A 22,500-nucleotide genomic window follows, 5' to 3' on the forward strand; every position below is an offset into this window, starting at 1 on the left:
TACGTGGTAGCTTATCATTTTCTGGTTGGTAAGAAGACGACCTGAACAGGACAATAAAGCATTCCCGGTATAATGTAATATATAAAGGTAACCACATAATTTGTGCGGATTTTATTCCTTATCATTCTTATCTTTAATCCCTTCCTTTTTATGCCATAGTAAACAAGGGTGTTACAAATTAGAATTAGCACGTGACTAGTAACTTATCTTATTCTAAAATCCTTTTAAGATACCTTGTAAAACTCTTAAGGTATACGAGTACGGTGTGAGGTTATATGGTTATTTTTGTTTCACAGTAAATTTTTCGCATTGATGTTTTATTTTCAATCTGACGTAATACGACGTCACACAGTTTCACCAAATTGATTGTGAACTTTCATTATAGACTGAAATACTGATATAGTGGATTATTTTTGCGGACGAGAATAATCTACTTAGATAGAAAACATAACCCAATTTTTACGCTCAGACATACCAACCTTAAACTTTTTCTTGAATTCATAACGCAGGGTAGGCTACCTGTGTTTTGGTTTTTCATAAATGATCAAGAAATTTTAATGCTTTAAACTTATGTATATTGTCACCATTGTGACGGTAATTTTAAGTAATGTTAAGCTGGGTTGCTATGATTGAATATATACAAGAAAAATAAGAAACCAATTTACGTGTTCATTACTATTCTAACTTGAAACAGCTACGAGATACACAATCATTTGTGTTGTGTGTTATTCAATTAAGATCTTGCTGATAAGAGAAGCTTTTTCTTTTTGGAAATGTGCTCCATTCCAAGTTTGGTCGAATTTTTAAAGTAAACAATCTCATTTGCTAAGGATAAAACCAGGATAACGAAATTCCCCTAATTTTTATTATACATTTTTTTTCTTTCTTCCTTTCATTCTTCAACAATAAGTCTTCACAGCATAGAAAAATAAATGACGGCCTCGGTAATCCTTTACGAACTGAATTTGTATAAATCTCCCTAGCTGCAATGAAGCTTTACCATAGATGCTGCTGAGGCTGATTATCTTTAGCTGTTAATCCTGTCGCAAGTGGAGGAGCAAACACGACTCGATAATCCCGTAACTTTCTCCACAGTTGTTTTGTTGATTAAACATCGCTTATGCGATTAAAAAATGAAAGCTATATTAATTATATATATATATATATATATATATATATACATATACATATACATACATATATATATATAATATATATATAATTATATATATATATATATATATATACACAGCGAACTAGTATCTATACGTATGGGTGTCCGTTGCTAGCCCTACCCCTCTGAGATTCATACGCTCCTGAAGTCAAAGAAAATCAAATTTATGACTTGAATGCCTCCCACCGCCTTCTTTTGATGATGTTTACCGGTATTGTTTTCGCACGAAATATTTATTCTTTTAAACAGAGCCATCTTTCTTGCACTTTGTATTTCTGCTTCAACAAAAGGACATCATGGGAGGATGTCCATTTTAATCAAAGGTAAAGAATCTTTCAGCTTCACGTTTGAACTGAAGAACATCGCGGTAAAGAAAACTTTCCTCGTGACTGGGGAGAAAATCAAGTCCCCCTGAACCCTACTGGGGTCATTTGTTCTTGTTTTCCTCCGTCGAAATGAACTTTCTTGTGTCTGCCACATGAGCCTCATCCTTCATCCTTCCCAGCGTCATTTTCAATGAGGTTATTAAGCTCTCGACTCAAATTCGCTGCTAAATTTAGGGTTCTGTGATCGTACCTGAATGGAGTTAAATTATTAGCTTCACCTAATGAGGTTAAGGCACAGCCAGGCTGATTAATGCCTCTAAGATAATTAACCAATAAATCAACATTCATCGGGTTATGGATGACGTTACTATTTGACGGTTGCGCGTAACTCGGTGAGGGCCATGAATCTCATGAGTTGTTTAGGATTTAATCGACAAGGAAACGTGATATATATATATATATATATATATATATATATATATATATATATATATATATATATATACATATATATATATATATATGTATATATATATATATATATATATGTATATATATATATATATATATATATGTATATATATATACATGTGTATATATATATATATATCTGTATATATATATGTGTGTGTGTGTGTGTGTGTGCGTGTGTGTGTGTGTGTACACGTTTACAAATACTATATATTCACAGAAAGAGAGAATATGCTGCCCAGATTCACCTGAAACATGCATATTCAGATGACACACTGCCCTGATACCATATCGATTTCCTCACACATTTTGGATCCACTTTCCATTCAGAGCCTTAAATCCGAAGGGGAAGTCAGTGAGGAAACACTCCCTCCCTGATGGGATTAGAACCCATACGGTGGAAACAATTGAGGTTCCTGCTAACTCACCTTGCCTCCTATACCACTTGAGGAGGTGAAGATTCTTATTTTATTTCGATCTGGATTTGGAGCTTTCACTAGAAACTAAAAAGCAAATGTGGCTTAAAGGTATTTTGTATTCTGTTCTACCAGGTTACGCTAGAATTGGGCAGCGCTAGAAATGATACCCTTCCGGTTTTCTGCGTGTTGTTTCATGGGTATGCTCGGTCCACCTCTTAATATACAAATTTCCCAGGAGCTTAATGCGCCGACTGCCTCTGAACGCCCTTCCGTGGTGGTCAGCCATCCATGTTTTGACCACACCCAACTTTGCTTAATATCGTTACATAGACAACCTGCAGTATAATAAGCATTTTACTGTCATCGCTGCTCAATAGTCATTAGGTGCCCCTCACCACAGACCAGAGTTCGGTTCGATTCCCTACTGAGTACTGACCGAAGAAGTGGATAATGTACATGGTAATTAGGCAACTGCGGTGTATTCTGCGAGGGGGAAGAAGGACACGGGACTAGTACCTCATCCCAAAAGAATTTTACATGATCGGAAGGCTGCCCTTTCTCGATTAACCTCTGTTCATGTGAAAAAGACGTAATTTCGTGTATGTGTATATGTGTGTGTGCGTGGGTTATATATATATATATATATATATATATATATATATATATATATAGATATATATATATATATAGATATATATCTATACATATATATATATATATATATATATATATATATACTATACTATATATATATAGATAGTATATATATATATATATATATCTATCTATATATATATGTATAGTATATATATATATATATATGTATAGATATATACTATATATATCTATATATTTATATATATATATATATATATATATATATATATATATATATATATATATATATATAGAGAGAGAGAGAGAGAGAGAGAGAGAGAGAGAGAGAGAGAGAGAGAGAGAGAGAGAGATATCTATATATGTATAGATATATATATATATAATCTATCTATATATATCTATATATATATATATATATATATATATATATATCTATATATAACTTGTGCGTGGGGTTATGTATGTGTGTGTGTATATATATATATATATATATATATATATATATATATATACACAAATGTGTGTGTGTATTTATATATTACGTTTGTTGTTCCTGTGCAATTGCAACGGATCTGAGATGCGATTATTTAAAGGCTAAATTGCCTATAGGAACCATTACGTAAATAAAAATTTAAAATGACGCCTTAGGGCCGACTTCAGAATGAAGGATTTTAGGTAAACTCAGAGGTTTCGCTTAATTACATATATTTTACTACTTTACTAGAGTTACTCCGGATTACACCTGAGGGGTTTTAAAGAACACTCGGATTCGAAAGTAAAATGAATGCAGCGAGGCTGCAGAACTGGGAAGGGCTGGAAATGTTCGGTCCTGATGAAAAAGGACAGCTGAGGTTTGATGAATCCCTGAGACACATCGCAAGAGTGCACTTTGCACAACAAGACACATGATAGATCATCTGCAACTACATTTGCAATGCGACATAAATACACTAGCTACAAACACGTGGTGGATGTTTGCATGGACAAAAGACGAAACACAATCCCTTCTGCTTGGCTTACGTTACTGAGATATCACAGGGTGTAGAATACTGGGTTTACACAAAAGGTTATTCTGCCTCCCGGTAACACTAGCAAATATATTCACAACAGGGATGCTTATTTATTCACAGAGCACCGGGGGGGGGGGGGGGGGGGGGGGGGGGTGACCAAGGGCCACAGGTAACTCATAGCATTGAAATGGAAATCATAGTATTAGAAATATACCGGATTGACTGCCTTGAACTATCACTTCACACATTACCTTATAACTGAATTCGTCCTTCTTCAATGGCAGCTGTGATGGAGGGCACACAATGGACAGTAAATAACACCTGTCATCGTCCTTAGGAATGGAGGGGGGGAAGGGGGGTTGCCAGATGAGACAAGTGATCCCTGGGATGGCAGGCGATCGTCTCAGCCGGTTCCTTGTTGTTGTTTTTGATTTAGCTGACCTTGTGTCAGCACGGGCTCTTGCTCACGGAGCAGCCCGTAAAATCCGGTTCCTTCCGTTGCAGTCCATTTTATTAGCTCGGCCAGATAGAAGCCATGTGTGCATCCGAGCTCTTTCCCTTCTCAGTTCCCAGATCAGTATAGTTCCATGTGGCCAAGATGGCGGCTGCTTAATCCTCTGCCGTTCAGGTAGGTCCTGTGGAAGCAATAGCCAATGGCAGTCTATCGGGGAGGAACAGCTGTAAGTCATAGCGAGAGCGAATCATAGAGGTAGTCGAAGGGGACTAGAGTGGTAACTGCTTATGGATTTTCAATTAAACTATGTAAATTATTAGTTATTTGAGCTTGGTGGTGTTACGTTTAGAACATTATATAGTATAAATATATATATATATATGTATATATATATATATATATATATATATATATATATATATTTGTGTGTGTATATATGCCTATGTATGTAATTGGATATATATATATTAATTATATATATATTGATATATATATACGTATGTATTATATATATATATATTTATATATATATTACAGTAGTTATTTTTCAGTGCTTATTTTCAGTAAGACTGTTTATTATGATATATTTGTATGACATATGACTAAAAGTAAATTTACGAAGCACCACTAAAATGGGTGTTTTTGTAAAAGAAAACTTGATTATCCCGCCCGAAATGTGAACAGATGACTTTTTTTTATGATTTTATCTTTTGCTTTATTCTGGCGTTACAGCGACTCTGGTCGCCGACATGATAAATCGTCGATGTCTACCTGGAGAATTTATATGAGGGTCTTGGCAATCTATAACACTGGTCACGTAAATCCACAAGGTAACAACGGTCTGCGTGTCAATAATCACCCTTGGTGATAAATTATGGACAGCCTTTAATAATATCCAATATGTACAACCATGATTTGAGTTAACACCACGTGTCATATTCATCGTTATCTTACTTGTATCTGAGAGATGCAGCAATTCTATTAGGGAATGATTGGCTTATACATTCTTTACCATTTCTTTAACTGATGAAGTTCCTTCAGTGTTATTCATTGCGCTGTGTAGTAAATAGATTCAATTTCGTGGAATTTATGGCACCTTAGTACGTTCCATTCAAGTTCTGTGATTGCGAAAAGGTTTCTGTACGTTGTATTGTACCTATCAACTTTCATGCGTTGTACTGTTGTTATTAGGTTTTTGCAAGTTTTATTATTGCTGTTAGGTTTCTGCAAGTTGCATCATTGACATTGCAAGCTTTACTGTTGCTACTAGGCTTTTTCAAGTTGCATCGTTGCTGTTAGTTTCCCACCATTTATATCGTTAACAATGTTTCAGCAAGTTATCTTATTGGTAATCCAAAGCCCTGTGGAAATTTGAATCTGAAATAGTAGGTGTAACATAACTCGTATTTCAAGTATTACTTTAAGACTTATAAGTAATTGCGATTTGTTGGGCACTGCGGCCGCTCTTTCCTTTGTTCATGCAAAAACTTGAGTAATGTGATGGCCAGTTTGATTTTCTTTGCAATATGTCTACTTTGTTAGAAGTAATTTTTGGTAAAACAATGTAGGATGAGAGAGAGAGAGAGAGAGAGAGAGAGAGCAGGGTAGTGGAGGAGTAGATAGTGTAAATGAACAAATTATTTCAGATGTAATTAATCTGCGTGTGTATATATAATACACACACACACCCACATTCATACACACACACACACACACACACACACACACATATATATATATATATATATATATATATATATATATATATATATTTATTATATCTTATATATATATATGTTCTAACAAACATACGTAGTATATAAAAATTATGTATGAGAATTTGTAAAGTAATTAAGTGTACGGACATAACCAGCCTCGTCTCAATGGCAGAACCACCTCCGTTTCAGGGAATCCCTTCTTACCCCCACCCCCTTCGGAGTTGAGCGCCTCGGTGGCGTGGTCGGTATGATGTTCGAGTGCCACCTCAGTGGCCGCGAGTTCGATTCTCGGGCATTTCATTAAGGGGTGAGAGATGTGTATTTCTGGTGATGGAAGTTCACTCTCGACGTGGTTCGGAAGTCACGTAAAGCCGTTGTCCCGTTGCTGAATAACCAATGGTTCCATGCAACGTTAAAACACCATGCAAACAAACCTTCGGAGTTGGGGGGTTGGGGGGCGGGGGGGGGGAGAAGTTAGGATGAAACCTCATTATAAACCATCTTCAGGTCCCCCACCATAACCCTGCCAAGTTTCATGTCCATTGGACCAACCGTTTGGCCGTTGATTGAATGACTGACGGACGGACAGACATTACGCCCATTAAAGTAAGATATATATATATATATATATATATATATATATATATATATATATATATATATATATGTATACTATATATATATATGTATATATATATATATGTGTGTATATATATATATATCTATATATATATATATATATATATATTATATACATATATATATATTATGGGTAAAATGCTTGAGTTACTTGCAAGACATTACATACTCAACTTTACATAAACAAAAACTGCAAGGTTATTTTTATACACGAAGACACATGCAAACACATACAGATATAATAAAATACAATGATCTGTATGTTTGATTGTGTAAGTTAAATCATTTCATGTACGAGGCCATTACAAAACTTCATATTGCATTTTCTTCTCTCCAACTTTTCAAATTGTGTTCCAAGTTACCCAAGGGATATCAGCCGGACTGGTTTGTGCCTCACTGTCATGTAAAGTTACTGTTAATACCTTCATCGTCTTGATGAAATAACCAAATTTCAACTGCATTTTACGCGCGAGTTTTCAGCAAGAGGAAACGACTTTGTGGAAATTTTTTTTTTTTTTTTTTTTTTTTAAATCCGACAACGTTCTATGAATATAATGCCCTGGAACTCCTGTTTGCCTTTCCGATGTGGCATTTGTTTTTTTAGGGACCAAATATTCAAAAAGGTCCCGTTGTCCTGTCGGCGTACTGATGGTTTTTGGTTCGGCAAAAAATTCCAAAATGTGAGGTAGAATAAAGTCGAATTATGGTCGAAGAGATTGATACTGGTGATTTTGCGGCCTCTCGGAAAAAGCGACTACTTTTTAAAGCGTTGAGGGGGAATGACGCATTTGAATTTGTAGCCGTTTTGTATTCGAGATGTCTTTTTTTCTTTTATTTATTTATTCGTAATTTGTCATAAACATTTTCCTGCTTCTCTGTTGCTTGAAATAGAGACTTTTGTTAATTTTACTCTCCCAAGATCAGCCATATAAGAGAGGGTCAGGTGGGTGACCCAAGGGACGTTACGTACTGACCGGAAGTTCAAACCGATACGCCTTCGGTCTGTAAACTTTTACATGTAAGGCCTCGGTCGTGAAAAATACTTATTTAATTCATTCTTCATTATTGGTAAGAAGGCTCCATGCAAATGATAGTGACGGATAAGGTAGGATGAGGAGTTGGCAAAGGGGTTTGATTAATAGCATACAGAGGTCATAACATACTCGGATTATCAGCAGCTGATGACACTTTAATTTTCAATTTGTCATTTTCTTTAGCGAGGAAGAATGAGCCTGTTCATAACCCTTGCTTCATGAAATAATTGACGTGACCACCCACCTGCTTTTCCAGGCTATCAAGGTCACGCTCGAAGAAGTGCTGCTGGAAGAGGTGGAAACTGAAGTCAAGTTAAGGTCAAGAAACTGGATAGTTGAGTGGAGAGAGACAGAGCTAGGGACCCGGGTGATAAGTAAAAGGAGGAGTTAAGTGGAGAGAGACAGAGCCAGGGAACCGGGTGATAAGTAAAAGGGAGGAAACGGCCGAAGGGAGGTTGCTATGCAAGGTGCGTTGCAAGCGATATCCTCTCTCCTAGGAAATCTGTATTACTGTGATTCGAGCTAGATTCTGCCGAGCTGATTTCTGTTTCATTTTAAAGAGGTTCCAGTTCTACGAGTATAATTGCTTCTAACGTTAATTGGATATCAAGAAGATGAATGGCTTACGAAAACGAGCGTGAAGTGTTTGAATTGTATATTACTAATTAACGGAATTATTTGCTGAAGTGTCCGTTGACTCTGATTGAGAAGGGCTGAGTTGCGCTGCTTACATTGCACTAATCGAAGTTATAACTTTTGCAGATGAAATTAGGATAGGTTGTAATTATTCTCCTTTTAAAGTAATTATATATCATAAAAATTCAGAATTTTAGAGGATTTCAGCACATCAGTTCGCTTTCCTTTTTTATGCTCTTCAGACCTGTCGGAATTTGACTTTATTTTTATTTTTTATTTTTTTACATACTGTTGTGGAATTCATTTAAAAGGCTAACCGTTTAATTTACTATTGATGTAGTAAATGCTTAAGCAGCAAATATGTAAATTGTTTTTTGTTGCAGTATATGTTATACAAGCAAGGCGTTGTCGACTGTTTTTGTCTCTTCTCATACGAGGAGGCAGTGATGTGGCTTTTATTTATTTATTTTTTTTTTTTTTATAAAAAACTAAACCTATGATAATACTGATACTGTTGACCTGTTCATCTGAAGGTTCGCAAGTAGCTCGAAGTCGGACAAATGGTTTAATTTCTATTAGATGGATAGATTTGCTTTGGTGGTAATATTCTATCTTCTTGTGTTATTTACGACTTATATATTGTATTTACGCAATTGCTTAAAAAGATTGACGACTGCTTTTTGAAATTCATTTGTTGCAAGTAGTTTGGTGCAACGTTTTCCCTCTTCCTGTAAGACAAGTACAGCAGCAACTATTCTCTCGTCACGCTTGTATAAATTTGGCGTCAGTAACTTGACGATATTTATATTGTCAGGCTCGTACTGGCAGCTTTTTTTTTTGAGCAGTTTTTTGTGTATATAGTGTGTTCCTTGAAGAATTAAAAGAAAGTTTAGAGCATTTGTTTTTACTTTTATTAATTTTCACTTTACACACCCAGGGAATCAGTAACTGTTCACATAGGTTCCGAGAGCGAGCGTAGAATTGTGTCACCAAAGGTTAAAACGACTTAAAGTTATAATTAGACAAACCTGCAATCATGGCCACAGGTGTTTATGGCGCAGACTTTCCATGAATGCAATGAAATTCAATGAGACGATCCAAAGAAGGTGAAGATTTTGAGCATCAGTCTCCCATCACTCAAATGCACACGATTATTGCCTCCCAGGTCGTGCGATGGGAGCACATTCGAACTTCCGACACTCAGGCCTTTGGGTGCTTGATCCACCGCAAATCTCAGTTCACCTCCGCCTCAGTTCTCATCCAAGTAGGTCAGGGTCCTCCAATTCTCCATTTTGCCGCAAGAACTCAAGTGAAGTAATCACTTAGTGTTCTTCCATGGGTGGCGCCGAGCCATCTTTATCTTCATCTTGACATCATCTCCTCTTCATATGGATTTTCCGTGATGTCATTTCTCACTCTCTCAAGCCGTCTTGCTCCTAACCCCTTTATTTTTATATTGCCAAACTCCTTTAGGTATAGTTTCATTGCCATATCGTGAGTGTTTATGGAGCAATATAGATCGTACAAGACTAATGCATTAGTTAATTTGCTTACGCAGTTTCAGCCTATTTACTTTGCAAGTGATGTTCACCCTGCCCATTTCTTGATTAGCCCTCTGTCTTTCAGTAAATTCTAACTTCATAAAATCTGTATTGGATATTATTGTTTCAAAGATTCAACTTCTTTTATCTTTTCCACACTTTGTGCCAATGTATCCCGTTATGCATACTCTGTTCTTATTACTTGTTTGTTTTTTGTTAGATTTATCTTTATTAAAAATTTTGCGGCGTTTTGCTGATTAAAACGCTATCATCTGTGAATTCCAATTCATTAGTTTTTATTTGCACGCCAATCTAAACCTCTCCAGTCTCCAAACACTTTTCTCATTATAAAATCCGTGAGAAGGGCAATTAGCAAAGGTATGAAGTCATGTCAACATATTCACATCCATCATCACTAACTTTGCATCCATCTCGTTCAAGGTTAATTTCTGTTACCATTATGTATTTAACGAAAATAACAGAATGAGACAAGGTCTTCCATAGTATTGGTACGTGGACGCTGCCAAATGCCTTCTCGTTACCAACAAAAGCCAACGAGGATTTTTTTTAAGTGCCACACACTGCTGCACAGTATGTATTAACCGGAATACTTGATCAATGCAACTTCTGCCTTTTCAGAAACCACCACCTTCCCATTCTCTAAGCATTTTATCGATATTTTTCCTCAGCCTATTGAGAATAAGCATACTGAAGATTTTCATCATTAGTGACGCAATTGCAGTGTCTGTCTCTCTCTCTCTCTCTCTCTCTCTCTCTCTCTCTCTCTCTTCCTATGTGTGTGCGTGCGTGTGTGTAATTTTTTGCACTAAGGGGCCGGTCTCAGTAAAAGAGAGGGCAGTTATCCCGCCAATGAATCGCGGATGAACCCCATGTGCAGGAAACATGTACCGAGAGAACTCACCATCACCGTGTCGCATTTCCTCTTAATATCGTTTTTCGATTCAACAATGATATTCTTTACCTGAACACACTTTCTTGTTGATTTTGACATTGCTTTGCACACTTGTACAGAGTCGCAAATCAAAGGGAAATGCTGAACCTGATCCATGTTTCACAAATCTGGTCGATGCTACTCCAGCGGCTGTTATGCTGATGCCTCGCTTTTATTCAGCGAAGTTTTGCGGGGAACTGTGTGAGGTAAATACGTCTTGCGACATGGACCAAGTCATGTGAAACCTTTCAGAGAGTTTAATGTCAATTTCGACAGTGTTGTGAAAGTTCACAGACCCTAGCGGGAATGAGATGCCATAGAAAGCTGAAAGGAGGCGCTGTTGCTTGAACAGAGCGTAGGATGATGGCTCCCTTCTTATGTGTGTTTTATTATCAAGTATCAATGCTTCTCTTGTATGGTAATTAATTGCTGGTCTGAGATATAATGGGAATTGTCAGGATTGCTCAATAAACATGGGATTAGAATAGACCTGAGACCCTTCGAAGCAAAAGTCAAGTTTTTGGTAATTTGAAGTGGTAAACACACTATTATTTTTTTTTATTTTCTAACGACGCTACATGCAGCCAGAATTAGTCTGGCGTAGCGAAGCGTAATAAATAAAAGGGTCCATTCATCAGTTATTGTAGTATGTATATTCAGCTACCTATTGTACGGGTAGTGCTGACCACCACATGCTAAAATCATGGCAACGACGATGTCTATTTTGAGAAAGAAGTATCATGTTAACTGTGAAATAATTCTGAATTGAAATAAGAATTTTCTCTTTTCAATAGAAGGGCGAGTAGGAAGTCATGTTCAACTACCCCCAAACACCAGTAATCAGGTTTAATGCTTATGTATCCAGAAACGAAAATGCTAATGCATATGTGCATATGAACGATTTTGCTCTAATTTCTGGCATGTCAGCACATGAACTTAATAGTATATCTTGTCTAATTATCGTTCTAAATTATGTATCTAGTCTCTTTGAACGTTATTTACAGGTCACTTTCGTATTTTCTCTTTAGATGAATTGAATAAATACAGAAAGTTAAAAACACAGGCATTATGTATTGAGGAATCTTCTTACAAGGTCCATTAGCCTGTAGCGTGTCTTTACGACGGTTCTTTTTACCACTGGTAACTCTGAAAGCACCGCTATAACGAAATAATGCTCTGGATCGTAAAAGAGATTTTGTCGCATGGCATAAAAAAGATACGTACCTGATGTTTCCCTTTTGGCTGAACGCCGTCCGTATTTGCTTTTGTGTTTTTATTTCTCTTATTTATTTTCAAAGTTGATTAAATGTGGATATATTCTCTACAAATATACAGACAGACAAACGCACGTACGTGTGCGCGCACACACACACACACACACACATCACACACATATATATATATATATATATATATATATATATATATATATATATATATATATATATATATATATATATATATATAAAGTGTCATTATAAGTCATATCACATTACCGTGATTCATATACATACATCGAGCTACAATGTCCTTTTAATATCTAATTCGTTCTACCTCGGAATTAATATATTTTTATATGTTTAACCGAAGAGGGATTTTTTGTCGATAAGAGATTTGTCGGCGCCCGGCCGCGAACCATCGAAACCAAACAAATCCAGGACGACAATGAAGCTTGAACCACACCGCCACCGCAAGAGGCTATAAGTTTATATATATATTATTTATATATATATATATATATATATATATATATATATATATATATATGTGTATAATATGAGTGTATTATATTAATATATATATATAATAATAACTTAATATTATTATATAAAATATATATTTGTACTAATAGTATAATATAGTTAGACGGTTACACCCAGACAAATATTTAGAGCAAGATAGCGCAAATAAGAAAGATTCACTTATGCAGATGATACACTCTATATTCCCTCCGGTTCGACTAGGCATCCCTTGTTTCACAAATGCACATGTTCGTATGTGTGTGTGTGTTTTTGCGTGTGCGTGGAGGGGGGACGTGCTCGTGTGCGCGTAGTTGGTATGTATGTATTTATTATTATATATATTTAGATGAATAGAAATATATGTGCGCACTTATGATTTTTCATATACTACACGTACATGACATTTTATGACTGGGGTTCGCTGCAGTCTGTAGACCCGTCGAATCCGCTTTGGAATTTTCTGTATTTGCTGCAGTCTTTCACTCTACATGCCGTTAAATTAGATGAAAATGCCTTCCATTAGAAAAACCATCACTTACTTTAGAAATTTTGTGATGAGACTCGAGTGCAGTTTCTTTTTGTTTAGGTTCAGCTAATACCAGAATTACTGTTTCCCCGGTAATCATTATCTGAAGCGTTCTATTTTGCTGTAGTTCTTCGTTGGACCACTCGGTTACGTGCCAACGCAGAACCAGAGGAATTTATATCTGGTGATAGAAATTTATTTATCTATGTGGCTCGAATCCCACAATTAGTTGTAAGTAAAAAATTGTTTCCTAGCCACGTAAAAATATCTAATCCTTGGGCCAGCCCTAGGAGAGCTGTTAATCAGCACATTGATCTGGTAAAACTTAGATATACTTAACTTTCTATTTTGTTCTTTCTTTCATTTCTTTTATTTTTGTTTCATATATCAGAAATATTCCCCCAGAATCCATATGGTTATGCTGATAGACGATTTAAATGCATACCCCATATTGTTATTTCTGCCCCTTAACAAGATCTGTGTACATATGTTATCTTTCATAATAAGTTGTTCACACTTCTAGGATCATGCAGTTTGTGCTGCAAATTTACCGGCTTCGTTGCTTTGGAAGTGTAATGAGGCAAGTTCCAATTATCATGATCGAGACTCCGTTGCAGGTAACCAATGGCGTTACATTTCATATGAAAACTTGACTACATCCAAATTATTAGCCTGTAGACACCTAACATGTCTCCATCTTCGTTCCTGAAATTTCACCGAGAATTTCTAAGTTTTACTTTATAACGTGGCATCTTAGAACTTGTCTTAGAAGTTTATTTGGAAAATTCGTATTGAATTTTTTGTTCGAATAAGAGATACGAACGATTTTTTATCAGGCAATTCTTTTCAATGTCTCTTATTCAGCAGAAAATGGCTGCTTTTATGCTTAGATGTTAAAATCTTTGATGTTTCATCATGGTTACGAAATGTTTAAAGGATCAGGCGTGTTTCAAGTTCCAAGTCTATGTACGATATGATCAATTAATATGATCAAGGAAAAGGCCAAGATAATCTTTCATATTTCAAATTTCAGCGAGTTTTGAAAGAGGAAATGCTTTGCTGAATGTCAAGTCTCTCTCTCTCTCTCTCTCTCTCTCTCTCTCTCTCTCTCTCTCTCTCGAAAATAATACTAGATTTCTTTCGTTTTCATTTGCACCCTTTGCCCTTATAACAGGTCAAACCGAGAAAAAGATGTATTCAGATGTATTCAGATCTTTGCTGAATCCATGATTTTCTTGCAGCCATCAGTCGCTCTCCGATTGTCCCTGACACCTTTTGACATCATTCTCCTTCTTTGATGCCCCCATTATCATTGTTATTCTTTCTTCCATTTACTAGACTCGTGTGGAATTGCGAGAGAGAGAGAGAGAAAGAGAGAGAGAGTGTGTGTGTGTGTGTGTGTGTGTGTGTGTGTGTAATCGCTGGGACACCATGTGTTATTGTCTCCTGTTCATACTACTTCGGGAAATTATCCATTCGCTGGCCGTCACCCCCAGCCCAAAACTCTCTCTCCACCAACAAATACATTCGATAAATAGAAGTATTGCAATGGGTATCATCGATTGTTCGGTCAAACTATACGCTTTGCTAGCTATTGGATATCAGCAAATAACGCGATGAGAATAAGGCCGAGTAATGATCGAAATGTGTAGCTACTGATGCTAATTACCATCGTTACAATGGAAAATGCAACGAAAATGACTGTTTTTGGTAATAATAGTATCTGAGTTCTGAAGATTTTTCTCTATTTCATTGTTCATGACATTGTTACTATTATTATTACCTAGTCTGTAATTGTAGTTGCAGAACAGGTGCATTAAAGTGTAGCATTGTCTCGTTTATGAAAAGTAGCACCATAATCTTCGTCCCATTCTCCTTGAGAGTATCATATCTTGTCCTTTGAAGCTGGTGGCACGGTTCTGCCATTTGAATATCCGTCCTCCATTCCCGGTGGCGCTCCCCCTACCCTCGTCTACGCTTCCTCTTTATGCCAACCATTTACGAGATTAACTTGCCCCTTCATATATATGTAAATACATGAAAGTGACCTCCATGCCTTAATTACGCGTCTGCTCTCACTGATTTTGGGTGAAAGATACGGACAGTCAGGAAATTATGGACGTGAATCTGCTTGTTCAAAACCTTTTTTAACATATGCTTCGTAGTCGGGGAAACGTGATTAATCTGCGCGAATTGAAACGTACCAGAACTGCAGACTGGAACAAAGATGGATTCCTATACAGACCTGTTTTGTGAGGACACGCACGTACGAGTACAGAATTAGTTGTGTGATGTACGAGTACTTGAGAGGAGGCATATATATATATATATATATACTATATATATATACATATATATATATATATATATATATATGTGTGTGTGTGTGTGTGTGTATGTATGTATGTATAACTGAATCACGAAAGTTTGGAACGAAGGAAAAATAAACAACGGTCTTTCCGGAAGATCTTTCGACGTTCAACGTCCTTTACTTAGCAGATAAACCGACTTACATGAGGAATTGACAGTACAGGAAAGCTCGTATAACTGACAGATAAAGATTATAAGGAGATTAGTACCAAGAATCCGGCACACCTGGAGAAAGATTAACCTTTCCAAATAAGCATAAACATGGGTACAATTTAAAAAACAAAAAGATTAAATCAATCTGCTCAGACACAAGGGCAAGACAATTAAAGGATAATATAGGGTGACAGCTATTCAGAACTTTGGTAAACCAAAACTTATTCACAATACTATTCACAATACATATTAAACATACATATACAACGAAGATATCTCTAAGGCAACTGATTTGTATTTATGTCTGTAATTATTAATTATATCTTTGAGGTCATTCTTAAACATATTGCAAATGCAAGGGTCTAAATGAAACAGGCCAAGACTTATATGTAAAGTAAGTTGTATTATAGCAGATTCTAAAAGATTTCGTGATAAAACATCTTTTGACCTTGCAATTACTGAACTACTGTCAGTTATACGAGCTTTCCTGTACTGTCAATTCCTCATGCATGTCAGTTTATCTGCTAAGTAAAGGATGTTGAACGTCGAAAGATCTTGCGGAAACTCCATTGTTGTATTTTTCCTTGTCGGGTGGCTTATACCTTACTTTATATATATATATAATATATATATTATATATATATATATGTATATATATATATATATTTTATATATATATAATCTAGTGTCCATAAGTACATTCATATTTGTATAAACCCAAAGAGATTGATTGCTACATAGGATGTTAGTGTTTCGGTCTGTCAAACCATGCCCTCCCCAACCCTCTCTGCGACGCAGCACTTAATTGACTACCTGGTGCACAGGTCACTGCTTGCATCAGCGAAGATACTGGATAATTCATATCCCACAATTGAACTCACTCTCTGGGTCTCGCTAATGATGCTAGGTTTATAGCTATTGGACTACGGGATCCATATATAATTTGCAATGCTATTTTGTCTGTCTGTGTAAAAATATTATGATTGATGTATTAATTATTTGTCATGTTTAGCTCCCAAGAGTACTTGCAAGTTTACTGTAGTAATTATGGGAAAATCTCAGCAGTGGAAAGCTAGTGATCAGATGTTTTCGTGTGAGGTCACAAATGACAGAAGTTCGTTGAAAAACTTTGACTTATGAGAGATGAGTACGATAGAATCATTATGTTATGTTATGTTAGGAAGAGGAATATTTTTTTTAAATCTATATATTAAGAAAGGAGCCAAACTGGAAAACATTTCTTAACAATTACTGTAATTATATTGTAATCACATGGTACCGATTACGGCCACGTTAAAAACTCTCGATTCTGCTACCCGGCTACTTATTTTTGCTAAAGGTCCGTTCGTATTACAGATTCAAGATGCATTTAGAGACAGAAATAGTCTTTAAAGATGAAATAACTTGAAAAGTATCCATTTTAGCTGTGGGATTTCTATATTGAATCGAGACAAAATTAGCTGACAATTAAATACACTATTTAAAGGATCGGATAATTGTTATTGCTGTTTGTTCTGGTAGGTCTAGCGTTGCTACATCAGTATTACCGGTATGTTAAAAGGTGCACATAAAGGAACTTCTCTCCTCTTTTTTTTTTTTTTTTTTTTTTTTTTTTTTTTTTTTTTTTTTTTTTTTTCCCGCCCCCTCCCACTGCGTTTCGGTGTCTGGGAAAATTTCAATTTATGAATTGTAAATTTGCCGAATTTTCGAGATACTTGAAGTTATTGTAGCAACATGTTAATCATAATTATAGTTTAATAATGACGTTTCTTTCTCTTTCCTTTCAGAAATCTGGCCCTCGTATGAAATGCTCTGCTTGTAAGATCATAGCGCACACGGGTTGCATCGCATCTCTTGTGGAGCGCGTCAAGTTCCCTTGTAAACCCACGTTCCGTGATGTGGGCCCTCGCCAGTACAGGGAGCAGACCGCCACCCACCATCACTGGGTGCATCGCCGCAACCAAAAAGGAAAATGCAAGCAGTGTGGCAAGGTAAGTGGGAGCGCTGATATCAGGAAAGGGATTTGGTCCCTTTATGTGGTTTGAACAGAGTGGAGAGAGGTAGCTGGAGTGCTATGTCATCAGAAAATGCCAGTCGAGCTAAAACTCAAGAAATATAACACAGTGGTGAGACCAGTGTTAATGTATGGAGCAGAAACATGGGCTCTAAGAAAAAAAGAGGAAGTAAAGCTTGAGAGATCAGAGATGAGAATACTGAGGTGGCTCATGGGAATATTACTGCTTGAGAGATTGGAAAATGAGGAAATAAGAAGAAGGGTAGGCAAAGTTAATTAAGATGACAGAGGTGATAAGGGAGCCACGATTGAGATGGTATGGGCATGTGTTCAGGATGGATGACGAGGGGAGGGTGAAGAGGGCTTGGGAGGAACCTGTTAGAGGAAGATAATCGAGAGGGAGACAGAACTAGGTTGCGAGATAAATTGGAGGAAGATATGAAGAAAAGAGGTTTGGTAAATGAAAATGTCTTTGATAGAAGGCAGTGGAGAAGGGGCATCAGGCAACCAACCCCTTAATGTGGTTCGAGCAGAGACTAGAGGATTCTCATTTCTTCTCTTCAGGTGATAGTAAATGCCCATTCTAGTGCATGGATAAGTAGGTGTTGGTTAAAATGATGAATGATAAATATTGCTCAGCTTTTACAGAGGTGTTCATTAAAAAATGAAATAGACTTCAATGAGGTGTTGTTAAGAGTTATGGGTGATATTGATCTAAGCTCGTAAGTCGAGCATAGGGTTTGTCATCGTTTCTTTGTCCCCTCTTTCTAATTGGATTTCGTTGTGATGCTCTGGATTTGACGCTTTGACACGATTCCCTCAATAAGGAATCAAGGAGTCGCTCCTGTTGTTGACGTAACATAGATAGGAAACAAATTATTATTCTTGTTTATTTTATTACCGTTAACTATTTACCGTTTTCCTTGTAAACCTCGTTTTCAGTACGATTCAAAAATAACTCTACTTCAAAATGAAATTTCCCACTCATTCTCATTCCAGTCGCACGTAACCGTGACGCAAGTAAGACTCCAAGCCTCTCGACACAAGCCAGCTGTCTTGCTTCCGGAAGGGGAAAGGAAAAATCACTTCAGCCTGTAGATTCACAGAAAGGATGAACACACACACATACACACACACATACACACACTTTGTCTCTTATTCTTTTATATGAATTCCCGTCTTCGCTGGTTTTGCGTCTCCGTGATAATGACATTCTAATGAGAGTTGATATTGTTTCATAAAGACATAAAAGAAAGTAAATGGAAACCCTATTCTATATTGGGACGGAATAAGATAAAACAAGGCATGATGCAACCTCCAGCTTACTCTGGATGCGTGCCAGATTTTTCCTTCACACATAAGTTATAAACATAATAATCTTAACGTGAATTGTCTATTTAATTAATAATCATAATTAGTACAACTTATACTAACAACAAGGATAAAATAAAAAGGACATAAATTAAACATGTACATATGTTCTCAGTTACAAGTGGAAGCACAAAATAATTAAGCTGAAACATAGCCTAAATTCATTACACCAAATAAATTAAAACATGCTAAAATCTATGGTCAAATAGAGCCTTGTTCCACCAACGAAAATTAAAATAAATATGCCATATTTTATTAGAAATAATTCTTCTGTATTGTTTAACACGTTCATCATCTATTTTTTACCTTTTCATTCGAATAAATAAATCAATACATATCCTATCCTAAAATTTCTGTATCTAATTCAACTTGAAACCCCTTTTTCAGACCTTTTTAGGCCCCTCCATAGGGCTTTCCTACACCCCAACAAGAACAAAAACAACAACAACGTAGTTTGTAGGCTTGCTCCTCGAGTAAGCGAAAAGGAAATGAATGTTAAGAGCTGGACTGAAGCACAAAGGAATGCTGAAACCTGTACGCATACGTCATTGTATCTTTCCATATGTGAAGTTTTGGTGAAATAATAATGCTCTACGAAAAATCACCAATAATTTGTTTGTCTGCACACACATTAAGTTCTGAAGAAGTTATTTTTGTGTATTTTGAGAGAGAGAGAGAGAGGGGTGGGAGGAGGGGGGGTGGGGGGGAGCGGGAATGCCGGTTGCTTTTAAACCAGGATAAAACAATCTGTCCAAAGGGCTTGAAAATGGAGGTAGTGTTTGATATTGTTACGGTATCGTAATCATTCATGCTGTGATACCTCTGTTGTTCGTGTTGCCGCTCGTACCGATATAACTGTTAATTCCGTCATTTCCTCCGGCAAAGCTGTTATGTTTTAGGACAGGTTTTTCCCATCTGGTTGTCTGTCTGTTAACAAGGATACATAGAAAGTTTTGTGGGTTTTTACAATTTACTAAAAACAGACCATGGTCACGATCATGGGAGAGAGGAAACGGTAGGGAGAAGGTCGGAAAGAACTATAGAATTGCTTCTTGGATCTATGCAAGTTAAAATAAAAAAAAAACGGAAGCAGGAAGAAAATTCCAAAGCTTAGCAACTGAAGGAAAAAGACTGGCCCTCTCTCTCTCTCTCTCTCTCTCTCTCTCTCTCTCTCTCTCTCTCTCTCTCTCTTTTTATGTGTTTGTGTGTCAGTGACGTACTTGTGAGTCAAAAGCCCGACCAGAGTGATAACAAATGAGGCCAGGGCTCTTGTTTGTAAATCATTATTTTGGTCTAGGTATTCGAAGACAAGCCTCCTCGTCGCAGAGCGCCATTATATTTATCTAAGAATTTGGAATATGATGTTTGTCTCTATGGTTATCCTGTCTGTCATAGTAAACTAGGATAATTGTTCTTAGGGCCTTTTTCGGCTTTGTTAAGGTATCACGGCATTACGTTAGGTAAACACTAAGGTGTTTGTCTTGTCCTGAGCATGGCTTGAAATTTTGAGTTAAGATTCCTTTTCATTATAGAAACATTTGCTTTGAGGGCACACGTGTTGGTTTAGCTGCGTATCATTTTATAATTTATTTCCTTTGAAAGTAGATGGCTAACTTTAAGCTCCTCAATGGAAAGACCAAGGCAGAATGGGAATGTGCCTCCCTTGGAATCAGTTTCAGTTCGTTACACGATGATGGCAGTGCTTATTCGTAAATATCCTTTTTAACATTTTAAAAGGTAACGTTGCTAATATAAGCGCCACCTAGATCAAAGGATTTCTGAGATTTCCAAACATTTATGGTAACGCTTTGCATTGCAACACTTGTAATATGAAGGAAGTGATTGGAGATGCCCTCCCTCCAGAGCGGAATACGAACGCTTGCTGGTAAGAAGGGGCTTACTACCTCTTAGTCATTACACCACCAATAGCTTGTTGAATACTGGCAGTAGACGATGTTATGAGGATTTTTACAAGGAAAAAATTTGTAAATGAACTGGTAAGCGGAAATTGGCAAAAAACACAACAGCGATTCTGAGGAAACGTTACTTGTTACCTGGAGCGACTTGAGAAGTTACAAGTTTAAATGTTGTGGCCCCTCCACTTCACAAACTTCTTCCTCCTCTCGCCTCTCCCTCTTCTCCAAGAAGGAGGAGTGACGCCTAAAAATCTTTCCGTGGTCCATTTAGGAACTTCTGAAGTTGATGCGTCTTTGGGCTAATTTTTCCTCTCTCTCTCTCTCTCTCTCTCTCTCTCTCTCTCTCTCTCTCTCTCTCTCTCTCCCTAAAGTTGATTTCTTGAGAGTCGGGGTTAGTTAGCAACGCCTTTCTCCAAAAAATTGGGAAAGATAAAACTTCTGAAGTAGAAAAAGAAATTGATCATTCCTAGAGTTTTCTTTTATTTCAGACAGCAGAGTTACACTGTAACAATGTGTCGTGCCTTTTCTGAAAGGTATTGAAGTCTCTCCGCCAAGATATTTACAATGCCTTGGCTGAAGTACGCTTTTAAAGGTTCTTCAGAACCACTCTTCCAATGGTAATACTTTGTGATCTTTTATGCAGCGCGCTTTTAAGGTTTTAACAAAAGTTCTTGAACTTTCCGAAGAAGTCATTTTTCATACTTTGGATTTCGAATGTCACGTGATTCTATTTATATTTTATATTTTGGCGTAGAAACTTTAGCTTGCTGAATTGTGGATATTATTTTCACTCCTAATAGAAGTAAAATACTGATATCATTACTGAATCGTAGATCAAAGATTCGTTAATTCAATTTTTCAAGAGCGAAAACCTTTAATAGAGAGTTGCTGTAATATCGCGACCTTGTTTTTATGGCTTCCAAAACATATAAGAGGAGCATACGCGTTTGATTTTTATATATCTAAATATTGTCCCTACTTTATCAGCATAATTCGTTTCTATGTTTATTGTCATCAGCTGTCTCAGAAATCACTCTATTCATTGGACCTTGAGATCGTATGAAGGTTCACGAAATGTAACAATGTTCCACGATTTAAAAAAAAAACACGTGAAATTCTTTAATTTGCCGTTCACATAGTTTTGCAAAATAGGTAAAAGGCCCATATGAACTTTATTATCCTTCGTGGGATATGATGCGTGACTGAAATATTGAAGACTGGGTAAAAATTGTTGTAAGGAAATCACTTTTTTTTTCCTTTTTTTTTTACCACTACGTAAGAGTCTGGCAATCATAGTTCAGAAGAGTTCTCAGGTTTTAAGTACTTGAAAATTTCGCAAAATACATTACAATCACGCTTTTCACTTGATAGTGAGTAGATACCAAACAATAAAATGTTTAAATTGCCTTCTTGTTA

General features: G+C 36.5%; 1 protein-coding gene across 16 annotated transcripts in view; it reads left to right on the forward strand.

Annotated features, from left to right (window-relative positions):
• Nucleotides 1-22,500, forward strand: part of LOC135216344 (eye-specific diacylglycerol kinase-like) — an 818,192-nt gene that overhangs the window by 601,974 nt on the left and 193,718 nt on the right. For all 16 annotated transcript variants that reach the window (XM_064251559.1, XM_064251564.1, XM_064251565.1 and 13 more), the window contains one exon: nucleotides 17,571-17,774. In XM_064251559.1, coding sequence (XP_064107629.1) covers nucleotides 17,571-17,774 — 204 coding nt within the window. The remainder of the gene's footprint in view (nucleotides 1-17,570; nucleotides 17,775-22,500) is intronic.

This window comes from Macrobrachium nipponense, chromosome 6 (genome assembly GCF_015104395.2).
Source record: "Macrobrachium nipponense isolate FS-2020 chromosome 6, ASM1510439v2, whole genome shotgun sequence".
Lineage (NCBI taxonomy): Eukaryota > Metazoa > Arthropoda > Malacostraca > Decapoda > Palaemonidae > Macrobrachium > Macrobrachium nipponense.